This window comes from Pieris napi (genome assembly GCF_905475465.1).
Source record: "Pieris napi chromosome W unlocalized genomic scaffold, ilPieNapi1.2 SUPER_W_unloc_2, whole genome shotgun sequence".
Lineage (NCBI taxonomy): Eukaryota > Metazoa > Arthropoda > Insecta > Lepidoptera > Pieridae > Pieris > Pieris napi.
This window is the reverse complement of record NW_025920861.1, coordinates 1-13,019: the sequence shown is the minus strand read 5'-3', so window position 1 is coordinate 13,019 and position 13,019 is coordinate 1. Positions and strand designations below refer to the sequence as shown.

General features: G+C 38.5%; 1 protein-coding gene across 1 annotated transcript; it reads left to right on the top strand.

Moving 5' to 3' along the window:
- The first annotated feature begins 1 nt into the window (after position 1).
- LOC125062948 (potassium channel subfamily T member 2-like) lies at positions 2-10,002 on the top strand. Its single transcript, XM_047669139.1, has 11 exons — positions 2-114; positions 3,584-3,718; positions 4,088-4,249; positions 5,107-5,184; positions 5,461-5,588; positions 5,668-5,802; positions 5,887-5,998; positions 6,197-6,382; positions 6,531-6,665; positions 8,394-8,609; positions 8,694-10,002. The coding sequence occupies exons 5-10, from the start codon at positions 5,569-5,571 to the stop codon at positions 8,601-8,603; spliced, it is 798 nt and encodes a 265-aa protein (XP_047525095.1). The 5' UTR covers positions 2-114; positions 3,584-3,718; positions 4,088-4,249; positions 5,107-5,184; positions 5,461-5,568; the 3' UTR covers positions 8,604-8,609; positions 8,694-10,002.
- Positions 10,003-13,019: the final 3,017 nt, after the last annotated feature.

The following is a 13,019-nucleotide window of genomic DNA, read 5'->3' as shown; positions in this document are numbered from 1 at the left end:
GGACTGCAAGGCGATATTGCAGCCGGTCTCCAAGGCGATATTACAGCCGGTCTCCAAGGCGATATTACAGCCGGTCTCCAAGGCGATGTAGCAGTCGAGACTCGTGTTACAGCCGTAAGTCAAGCTCAAGATATTATTCTCGCGGCAGATCAAACTGCCGTGGCCAAGGCGATGTGTCACGGCGCAGACGCAGCAGGACTACGCCTCAACGCAGCCCCAGTCTACACTCGCGACGTGACGAGATGCAACAAGAACAACGAACACGTAATGGTGAACCACAGCAACATGTCCATGAGTCATATACATCACAAACTGACCATCAGGCCCTGTCAAAACCTACTGAATTAGCTACTATATTTAAAGAGTTTATGCAAACCATGAAGCACACAGCGCGAGTGAGTGAACAATTTCCAAGTATGAACGTTGTACCAGAATTCGATCCGGTCAAACGCAATCAAACCATTGAAATGTGGCTTTTAAAAGTCAATGAATGTGCGACGATTTATAACTGGTCTGAGCGACAAGTTATACATTATGCGTTGCCCAAATTATCTGGATTGGCTCAAAAGTGGTATCAGGGGTTGCCAAGTCTCATGTTTTCATGGCCTGAATGGCAAGATAAGTTAAGATTAGCTTTTCCTAGTGAAGACAATTATGCACAACTACTGACGGAAATGCTCGCTTGCAGAGCGCGTTTTGGCGAACCTTTAGAGGAATATTTTTTTGAAAAAACTGTTCTTTTAAATAGATGCAAAATAACTAACAAAAATGCAATTGATTGTATTTTGTTTGGGATAGAGGATCGATCCATTAGAACCAGTGCTGAAGCGGCACAATTTTCTGAACCAGATAAATTATTAGTTTATCTAAGAAATGTTAAAATTTTAAAAAGAACTGAGAAGAATAATAACGCCTTGAAATCAGGTGCTACTGACAATAAGCGACAGAGAACAAATAAGTTCATTCAAATGAGATCAGAATCTACAAACAATTCAAAATGTTATATCTGTAGTGAAATTGGTCATCCATATTACAAGTGTAAGCAACCCATTAAGCGATGCAGTCAATGCCATAAAATTGGACATCTTGAAGCAAATTGTCCTCTTAAGAAGGAATCTAGCGATGCTAAGACTGTTTTACGGATATCCCAGGAACGAGATACAGATCTAAAATATTTTAAAAAGGCCAATGTTAATGGCCGTGAACTAGATTGTTTTGTTGACTTTGGTAGTCAATGCACTATATTAACGGAGTCTGTGGCGAAAGAACTAGCTATTAGTTGGTCAACACAGGACCTGCCTGTGTTGAGGGGTTTTGGTGATTCTTTGGTTAACAGTTTGGGAAAATGTAACGTTCAAATTGAGGTAGATTCAGCTAAGGCTAATGTAGATGTCCTTATCGTTCCTGATTATTTATTAAAGGTCCCATTATTGTTAGGACAAAGTTTCACCGAACAAAACCATATTTTGGTTTATAAGACTAACGATAACTTAAAAATAACTACTACTTTGGCTAAAGACCACATTTTTCTTTGTAATTCTGAACTAGTCACCATCAACGGACTCTCGGAAGTAAAAATGAAAGCATCCATGCCGAATTATAATGGCGATGTATATATCGAGCAAAGCATATGTTATAAACCTCAAAAGGAGTATGAAATTGTTCAAAGTGCAGTAAGGATAACGTTTCTTCGGTGAATATGAAGGAAAAAGTTTAACTTACGCTAGTTTCCACTCACACCGCAAGTACTTACATTTTGTGATTATTACTTCTTAAGTAGCATTAGATCAGATATTACAAGCCTTGTTTCTTTAAGGTACGGGGTGGCTTTGGTAGGAGTTCGTCCAGCCGAATTACCAGAATTCTATGAAGAAACAATACTTTTGAACCCGGGACCGAGACACATAATGAAAGCGAGCGACACGTGCTATTACATGAGCATAACAAAAGAAGAGAATTCCGCTTTCGTAGTTTCCGATCAACAAACCGAAAGCAAACCGTTGATAACAAAAGATCAAACTGCATGTAGCCTCCTCTCTAGCGAAGGAAGAAGAAAGGGCGGAGACGGCGAGGAGGCCGCGGCCCAGCCCAGAACAGCAGACGGTAGTAACATGGCTCAATCAGCCCTTCCACAAGTGGTTCTACAAGCTCCCGCGACCTCCCCACCAAATGCATCGCCATCACGCATCAATACTGTATCATCCGCTAATTTAACTGTTGCTAGCTGTGAGTGCCACGGTCGGATACTGTGCAAGTAGGCCGGATACGGATGCCGGAATGCAATACGGCTGGCATTCGACCTACTTACTAGACTTTATTTTACTCAGGTTGCTCGATGTCATCAAAATTGCGGCTACTGCGCACTAGAAACTAATAAAAACATAATTGGCACAGCAGACAAAGAGCAGCTCACTCACCGTATATGTTGCAAATTGCGGATGCAAGGAATTAATACCAAGTTACCAGACCGGCTCAGTGATGCTAACTTCAACAGAATGTTCCTAGAACCAACTTCAAATAACCCTAAATGTTGATTAAAACCCTTCAAAATTTTAATTGTACACTCGGTTTGAGAGATAATGTCAAATATGCAAAAAAAAACCATTCAAGCATATAAAATTTCGATTTTGAAGTTTTATAGCTTTTTGATATTTTTATGGTGGGAGGTTATTTTTAGTTTAGTATCTTGGTTTGGTTCTAGGCTTAATATAAATTGTATAGATCGTATTTTAAGAAAAAAAATTGTATAAAGTGCCCCCTAAATAAATGTACCTCCTGAAAACCCCTCAAGACATTTTGATTCCCACAAAATTTGGGAAAAAATCCCTGAGTTGGCATCACTGGATCTGCTACAGTACCTAAGCAGTCTGTGGTAGTTCGTTTCGTCCGCAATGCTATGGATGTTTGCACTAAAATTTATAATTTAATAATTTTTAAAATTACTAAAGCTGGCTGGTAAGATATCCGAGGAATGTACATGTTTCATTCTCATCGTGAAGTTTTGGAGTTCGTCCATTTGTCGTATTAATTGAGATGCATGCCATTTAGAGGTTTTAATGGCTTCCCTAGGTATGCGTAGAAAGTTTGACAAAATTAAAACGTAAATTTTAAACCAGTATGTATCGTATTTTAATAAAGTTATGACCTATATTCGCTTTCATTCTGAAGTAAAATATGCTCGCAGCACTAATTTATAACCCCTTGGTTAATGATTCAATTTAATACGTTTCAACGTTAATTGTAATGAATTTTTCTCATTGGCATGTTCTGCTATATATTTTTTTGGAACGTGCTACAGTTTTCATTAATCGGCTGCGTTCGTGCGGCTTCTCACGTTTAATTTGCTGTCGCGATCAGAAAATATTTTTATATCACGTAACCATTGCCAGGACTGTCCCATTATTCAAGATGAAACTTTATGACCTAGCCCCTCATGATAGTTGCTTATTATAAACGGGTTTGAACTTCGGTACCGTACAGCCGCATAGCAAACAATACAATATAGATTTTGTGTTAAGTATCTGTAAATTTGTCTTTACTAGTTAAATGATATGGCTATTTATCATTACCGTGTTTGTATCAGATAAAGGTGACGGGTCGGACCACAGGGGGGGTCTCAAAGATTCACCAGCCGCAGATAGCGCCACGGACAGTCATTTGCTTCTACCAAGAACAGATAATCATTATTTAAGTCCGGACACTCTTCATCATCGGCGAGGTACGTTCGTGGCTATTGGCAAATATTTTTAATGACGCCAGTTATCATGATACTTTATTTTATTTGTATTGCGTGCCTTTCATAGCATTCATACCCACTCCTTCTTTTCGTAGTTCTATAACGACTTAAGATCCTATTTTAATAAACCAAATTGACATTGGAATATGCATGAATAGTTTTTATCGTGTTTATGTCTTGATAGTGGCCATGGTCGTACCACAACTGAGCGTTTCTGAAGGCAGTTTTGTCCATGGGCGGCGGTATCACTTAACATCAGATGAGCCTCCTGCCCGTTTGCCTCCTATTACATAAAAAAGATTAAAAAAACATATCTGTCAGTGATCTTTACAAGTTTAGTCGATATTTTAGGTAGTCGTCGAGTAGGCGACCATCGATTCTACCAGTACCGGACATGGTGACCAGTAGCTTTAACATCGCAGAAGAAGAACGGGAAAGGGAGAGGGAACTAGACATGAGCGAGGAAGAGTTAGAGGATAATGTGCCCTGGCGTACCCCTTCAGAGAAGATTGCGTAAGTGCAACCAGGCAATTGTTCATCCGCCTTCCACCACATATGCCACCCGCAAGCATGTAACATCCTCTTTATTCTATTTTTCTTCTCTATTTTCGTGTAACGTCGTTTTACTATAGAAATAAAACCGTTTAAAAAAAGTTATTTTTCTACTTAAAGACTAAAAATAACTATTGAGTTGGCATTGACTGTGTTATATTTGTCTAATAGCACATTTGTTGGATTATTTAATTGACTATTCTCTACGCGTTAATCTTAAACTAATCGAATAATACAGCAAGATGTTAAAAATGCCTAAAACTGGCAATGCTAACCAGTAGAGGTACCCAATTTCTGATATTTATAAAAATATCTAACATACTTTACCTCATATAGAGTTCATACTCAACATTTATTTGAGATTATCGGAAATTGGGTTTTAATAAATACTACTTTTTGGTAACTCTCTGTCGTTATAGCAAGCACATTCACTATAATAATACAGTTTGCATTTGGATGGACGCATTTATTATTTATTTATTGAATTAAATTATGTTCTTAAATTAAGCTTTCCATAAAATTATATATCAATATTAACGAATGATTTTATTAACAAACGTTTTTCATAAAGATCAAACCTTCGTCAATAAGCATGCATTAAGTTACAATGATTTAATATGACGATATTGTTTTTAAACCTACAAAATGCCACTGCCTGCGCAGTGAATGTACATATTAGATATACAATAGGATATAGTACGCAACGCGTGTCAGTCCGCAAGTGTGTAGCAGCCCCAATAGTAATGCGTGCATTGTGTGTATACTGTGTACTGTAAGCCCTAAGCCCCACGTCTGTCCCAATGTCCCGGCGGCTGCAGTGACGACGCCACGTCATCCAGTCTCTCATCGCTGGCACTCGGCGACGCGGCACCCGCCTGGCGCAATGACTTTACCAGGTAAGAATGCCTGCCCTACGCCCCATCCTACCATCCCACCTTCTACGTCCACCTAAAAATGTCCGCTGGGATCGCTGATACGTAACTCCATCATTAGATTTTACTGTGATGCTGAGCATGCTTTAACAAATGTAAAGATGCACTTTAGTTAAATATCACTTTTTAAATTAAGTATTTCACCCTTTTGAGTATTTTTAAAACTAGCTTTGCTTTTGATTCATTTACTTTGCTGGCTTGAAACCTAACCTTTGGAGTAATCAAAACATAATGCTATAGGCTCACTTCAGAACCAAAACATCGTTGAATCCTATCATACTTCTCCTGGAACGAAGACCTGATATCGCGTTCCTCGATGCGATATCTTACTTTCCACTTGTCTACTGGATGATGGGATCTATTGACTCGTAAGTTTTTTATATGATAGTAGAGTTTTCACGGACTAACCATTACATTACATGATTAAGATAAGTTCGTCTTCTGCAGGCTGGATGACCTACTGAGAGCTGGAATAACACTTGCGGAAAACGTAGTGGTTGTAAACAAAGAATTATCCAACTCGGCTGAGGAAGACAGTTTGTCTGACTGCAATACCATCGTCGCCGTGCAGACCATGTTCAAGTAAAATCATGATCTGGAAATATTAAATAATATTGTCAAGAATTTTCCTTTGCCACGGTTAAATCTAATATAATATTCTTGCAGATTTTTCCCATCGATAAGATCAATAACAGAACTGTCGCAGTCATCAAATATGCGTTTTATGCAATTCCGAGCTCATGATAAATATGCATTGCATCTTTCCAAGATGGAAAAGGTAATATCAATGACCTCTTTTAACATATAATATTTTTATGTAACAGTAAGGTACTTATAAACTAGTCAATCTTACAAGACGCCGTTACCAACGCCACAGAGAATATTATATACTATTTAATTGAATAATGAGTTTTTACTGAGTATTATAAATAAGTAGATTGTATCACAAAATATATAGGTATTTAATTCCTTTCTGAGAGAGAAAGAGCGAGGTTCTCATATCTCGTATATGTTCCGTCTCCCCTTTGCGGCGGGTTCCGTATTTTCAGCATCCATGTTGGACACACTACTCTACCAGGCCTTCGTCAAAGATTACGTCATCACCTTCGTGCGGCTGCTGCTGGGGGTCGACCAGGCTCCCGGCTCAGGCTTCCTAACATCTGTAAGCTTTCACGCTAGCGATACGCGACTGCATTTTCATTTACACCACCATTTCATTCATCCCCATCAGGCTACGCGATATTTTTGCGAATGCTCTGACATATTTTAATAAACGATCCTTAATATATTGTAATCTTTTAAATTGTCAGATGAGAATAGGAAAGGGAGACATGTGGATTCGCACGTATGGCCGACTATACCAAAAGTTGTGCTCGACTTCTTGCGAAATCCCTATTGGGATCTATAGAACGCAGGATACAAGCCTGGCCGACCCCTCACACCACGTGAGTATGTCGCCACGCGGCTCGCCAAGTTGGTTGTGGTCACGACTGACGGGAATGCGACCATCGCGGCCATCGGTGAGTCGGTTATTTACTGGAATCTCCTCAAATACAGTCCGTTTCCTATCCGCTATCTTCCCTTCATTTCTGATCTCTTTTTATCTTCCTCTCCTTGGACTGTATTTCAGGCTTTATAAATCTTTTTTATCTTTTCCTCGAAACATAGGCACACACGTCAACTTTTGTACAACCAAGCCTACACTTGTGGCGTTCTTATAATTAGTTTAGCATTGATTCAAATTTACCTTTTTTCACAATATCTAACTTATTTTGTGTAATCCACGTGCTTAATCTTGATACCTGTATTTACATATATCATTGCTAGCAAGCAAGCTGAGTGACTACTATTGCTTTTGCGTTTATCACTATAATAACTTATTGGGATATACTCTGGGAAGCGTCACGTCATGATCGTGTGGTCAGCGTCGCGCGCGTCTTGTTTGCGTTATCAGACCGATTGTCGCAGTCCCGCTCCTTCGCATGCACCTAGCGTAGATGTTCTCTAAACCTAGCTTTCATAACGTTCTCTACTTACGATAACATGTGTAATCGTGTAGCGAATAATACATTTACATCTTTCTTCTCTGTATGATTATACTTCAACTGTACATTGATTGGTCATTATGAATATATTAAACAAAACGTTTAAACTCATAAGATACCGAGAACAGTGTTTGCATGTTTCACGGACTCAAAGCGAACTTAGATGGAGCATTAAAACATAAATAGTTGCTTAAATAGATATTGAATTGGAAAAAATAACATTTTGTAGATGGGCCTAGATGGGATAGATACAGCATGAGCGTAACCGTCACTCTCATTTCCAACAAAAATAATTTTGTAATTTAAATCTTATTATGCTTCCATGAATCACCATGTTATATCACAGTGTGAGTGTGTGTGTATGAGTTCCTGCTGAGAGCAGGTGTAGGTGTGTGTATATGGCAGAAGTGTGAACAGCTAGTTGCAGCAGGGTGGGCAGAGCAAGGCGCGGTCTGGGGATTCGAGGGGGGCGCGAGACACGAGTTCCAGCTCCCCCACGGGCTGCCTCACGGGCTGCTACGGCGACCGCACGCCGGTGGTAAGTTCCCCGCAACTGGACGCTCGAGCCGGCTTAGGGACTCCGCGCACGCTCACCTTTACACCCTGCCTCATAGCAGCCCCTTGGTCGGCTCCACGCATACCCTAAATATATCTCTTCAATTATAACTTCCATAGTCACTCGGAGTCGTATTGCAGGTACTAGATCATGTTATGTATAAAACTCACTGGTTCCAAAACGATCACTTTGCAGGCTTTAGATCCGCATAGTTTAGTGTTAGACTGTGTGTGTTTAACCCACACACTTATGCCGAGGCCCCTCGGTGACTGGTGTAACTGCAAGCATGCTTAATCGGCAATATTTTTGCGTGATAATAAATCTTCATTTAGAAAGATGGCATACTTGCAGTGACTCCAGGTTGAACCTTTTTATTGTAAGAATTTAGAATTCCCCTATAGAAGATAGGCTATAGATTGAAAAAATATTCACATAATATCATGGCACGTATGTGCTTGAAGCGTTCTACAACAATGTGTGTACTCAGAGACGAGTGAACACACTGTCGTAGATTTGCTTATAACTAACATGAATTGAACATTAATATAAAATAGAAGAGTATTATTTCCCAGTATTCAGCGAGTCTAGCCGACGAGGCAAGAGACAACCACGCGCAACAGATAGAACGGGCTGAGATTGCAAATCTGGTTCGCTCCCGCATGGAGTCGCTCAACCTGAACGTCATTGACTATGACGACGTGAGTGAGAAGAGGAACAGTCTCTCCTACGTTATTATTAACCCAAGCTGCGACCTTAACCTGTGTGAGGGAGACGTAATGTAACGTCATGTAAGTATACAATATATGTACCTGTAACCTTATGACTTTAAGAGTAAAATAAAATTTGATCACGGATTCTTTGGTGCATTTCAGATATTTGGTTCGGCCATCTCCATTCGCAGCTCAAAAAACATTCGAAAGACACAATAGCAGACGAAAATCGAACATTAGTTTTTGTTCAAGTATATGCGCAGCAGCAAGTGCTGGGAGCGGACGACATGGCTCTACACTTTCAGCTGTGCGGGCACCGCCACTCTGTACCACAAAAGCTAATTCACTATCATTACCAGATAGTCCAACTGTCCTCACAGATTTTCGTGGTCGCTCAAACTCTCTGCGAGTTGTGGATGATGCAATGTTGTGCCGATCAGCATCGCTCCGTCAGGGGCTTGGCACAAGCCCACGGAGGAGAAAAAGCAGTCTCGAGGAAATTGGAATTACGCATTTCAATTCTCTGTTACAACATCAGCAGCAACAACAAGAGCAGGACACTGAAGCGATTAAAATGGCTTTGCAAGGAAGTGCTAGACTAGAGGTGACACCACTGGAAGACAGAGTTGCGTCCGTCTTCGCCTGAGCCCCAACACCTGCAGGGAACCATCGTCTAATTCGGTCCCACTTTGGGTCCTCTAAACAATTGTTAATGAATATTTATACAGTACTACAGCTCCAAAGAGTTTAGTGTCTGTCCCCTTTATAAACTTAATTCACCTAAAAGTTATTTTGTGAGGTTTGCACGAAGTCTTCAATCTGGCTGTCTTTTGAAATTCTTCAAAGTCCCAATTGGTTAAGTAATGATTGCAAAGTAAATGACATGTTTTAGAGTTGGGGCTGATGTATTGTGTAACTGGTTAGAGTAAACGGCTTAGCGTCGCGTTAGTAGCCTGAAGTAGCGCGAGCGGCAGTGTATGTTAGCGGGATCAACTAGGTAGTTAGTGATAAGGGGAACACGTCGGCGTAAGGCTGTACATATTCGCTTCATCCCCACTCCCCCTCACAAACCAGTTAACCCTTCACTACTCCCTCCATAACCTTATGGCCTTGTCTGTAAATATCTAATGTATTACGCAGCTGCAATGTTAGGAAGGTTATTTTCTTCTATGTCTAACACAATATTTGTTTCGACGAAATAAAAAGTACGAGTATTAACATTCACTAAGTTATTCAAGTTTAGAGCAATTATGTCGTCAGTTTACTGCGATGGTTAACGCGAAATCGTTAATGTTTTAACAATATATTCGTGTGTGTAGTGTCTGCACTTACTTTAAAATTGCCATTGAGTCTTGGCCGCTTCAAAAAATGATTTGATGTTTTACTTACGATAAGTATGCTTGTAGTCTAGTCGACAAGTTGAAAATGGAACAAAATAGAGATACTGCTCTTAAAATTATGTGCGATAGCTCATTGGAACGGAATGACGCCTAGAAAAATGTGCTAAAAGCGTGTATTAGCACATAAAAAATTGCAAAAGTTATAGACAATTAAAGATGAAAAAAAAATGGCATTTAGTTTTTTGCCAATATTTAATAAACTATTAATATTTAAGAAATTTCAAATAAAGATTCTGAAAGAAGAGGAAATTTTCAATAAAAAACTCATAGCCCCGGAACTCTTTTTCCATTATTTATAATTTTAATTTAACGCTGAAAATAGGTCTGCGGGTGACATTTTTAGGATTCGCGCGTGGCGTCAAAAGCGACTACGGCACATTAATTAATTTATTTAAGGTATTGAATATTTTTTTTTAAATTTGAAAAAATTATGGTGTGTTCTGAACACTATAATTAATTTATTCCCGTTGAAAATTTTACTTAAAGTTAATTTTTCAACAAGTTAAATAATTGTTAACTAACGAAATTTTCTCGAACAACCGTCTTAATTGTAAGTGAAAAAAAATGTTTAAATAATGGTCGTAAAAATATTTCGCTTCGTAGAGCCTTTCTTACATACATACTTAACAAGATCGTGCCATAAAAGTTAAAAAAAATATTTATACTTTGTTTATAACAATTTTTTTACTTAGACAAAAACTTAAAAATCCATGTAATGTTAAAAAAAAATTATCAACAAATGGCGGGAATTTTTTTTTTGCAAATCAATAAATATCTTGTATTAATAAAAAAACGATTATATGATGATTTAGAAAAAAATATTTTTTTTCATATTGATTATCATGAATATTATGTGGGTAGAGGTAGAGATACGAAAAATTGTGTGGGTAGTGTAAACACGTATTGGTGTATCTCTGTGTTTTGTGCTAATTAAAAATAGTTTTTTAACTCAAATTATATTTCTTACACTGTTAGTGATGTACTAGTGTTATATTGCATATGAATCGCTAATTTTTCCTTAATTATATCCTTCTGATAACAATAATTATCCCAAAGTAGAATTTTCTTGTTGTAAACTACCTTCAACTTTTATTTCTCAACAACCTATTCAATTATTATGGAAGAACTAAAAAAGTCATTGATGGATGTGTCTGTAATGGTGTCCTCCAAAATGGATGAGTTCCAGCAGCGGCTCTCGGCAGCTCAGGAAAGGTCTCCATCTCTCGAGCAAACACCACTAACTAGGGAGTTTGAGGCATTCAAAAGCTCAGAACTGTTCTGTCTCAAGAATCTCCAGGCTCAAATGGAAATTCTTTTTAAAGTGCAAGAGGAGCAGGAAATGCGCAGCAGGCGTAAGTGTTTGTTGTTGCATGGCATAAATGAGTCTAAGGATGAGAACCCAGGGACAATTGCTAACATGTTATCCGTTCTGCTCAAATGCCCTAATGTAAGTGAAGCTAGTTTTAGTCGGTGTCACAGAGTGGGCATAAAACGTGATGATAAGCCTCGCCCTGTACTAATTAAGCTAAGGGAACACTGTGACAAGGACAAAATTTGGTTGGCTAAGTCTGGCTTAAAGGGGACCGGCATCACCATATCTGAGTTCCTGACCAAAACCAGGCATAATTTGTTTATGGCTGCAAGAAGGCATTTCGGAATCAGCAAGTGTTGGACGAGGAATGGCCACATATATGCTATTGGGGCTAACGGTGAGCGTCGCCGTGTCAATTCAATGAATGATGTTGGTACGGCTCCTGCAAGCATTCCCCCATCTACTAACGATTCTAAGGTAACATCACCCAAGTTAAAATCTCGAACCAGGAAGATTGTAAAGAACTGATTTCGAGTGGGTTACTTCAACTTCATATTATGTTTTGTTACTTGCTGAACTGCACACTTAGCATAACTTTGAATTTTCTGTAATATTATGCAATTACCAACTTTTGATGTTTAATTTAGTTTTAATAACTTGTGTGGGTAATATTTGTAAGTGATTTATCTTATATTTCTATGTTTAATAATTGTGTTTAATGTTTATTTAATTTAGACGCTGTTTGATTCATTGACACTGTCGTCTGTCACACTGTATGTCAACTGTCACTTCCACTAACTAGAAAATTATTGTATATACATATTTACTCATGAATGTAGTCTGTGAAGCCTTCCTATAAAATGCCACAGAGTGTGGCCTCAGCTGATATCTCTTAGTTGAGTGGTTGTACTGGAGTTGAATATTATTATTCTTAATATTGTAGATTTAACCCTCTAGATATACATATTTCCTTGTTAAACAGTTTTTAGAAATAGTTATAATAATTAATCTCTTTAGCTCCTTAAGATTTACAGAAGATATTCTTACAGTGTTTATCTATATTATCCGTTCACTAATTCTATATCATTGCTAATACCTATTGTTGTACTAATCCTTACATATCAGCGGTTGAGTGCGATCGTAAGAACATCTTTTTTATTTCTTTTTATTTTTTATTTTTAAAGTTTAAGCGTTTATATATTTCGTGTAGATTTTATTTAACTTTTAGATTTGTTTTATTTTTTTATTTTTTTTTTTTATTATCATACTTTTGTTAATCATGGATTGCAGTGGTGATAACTCTGATTTTTTATCTCTGGAATCGTCCGATTGTGACTCCTTCCATAGCATTGACTCCTCCACGCCTACCCTAAACGATACCTTATCCTCTATTTTTCAAAACTTGCCTAAGCACTTCAATGTTGTACACATTAACGCTCAGAGCGTTCCAGCTCATCACACAGATCTGCTTACGTTGGCCTCTAAAGACATCCATGCCATACTTATTTCTGAAACTTGGTTCAATCCTTCCCTTTCCTCTGGAACTTACTCTCTTCCTGGTTACAATTTAATTAGAAATGACCGACTCGGCATGCGTGGAGGTGGTGTGGCAATTTACTTACGTTCTCACATCCCCTTCTCCATCATTAACTCATCGCCACAGCCTCCACCTAGCAATGCAGCCGAGCATCTCCTTATCGAAGTTCTTCTATCCAACTCTAAACTTCTCCTGGGAGTCTTCTATTCCCCTTCATCATCGGTGGACTACTTTGATTC

Bases quoted from the DNA above. Each gene is read 5' to 3' on its own strand.
- LOC125062948 (XM_047669139.1), top strand. From the start codon at position 5,569: ATGATGGGATCTATTGACTC. The intron at 5,803-5,886 runs GTAAAATCATGA...ATATTCTTGCAG, and splicing joins GCCGTGCAGACCATGTTCAA to ATTTTTCCCATCGATAAGAT. The intron at 5,999-6,196 runs GTAATATCAATG...AATTCCTTTCTG, and splicing joins ATCTTTCCAAGATGGAAAAG to AGAGAGAAAGAGCGAGGTTC.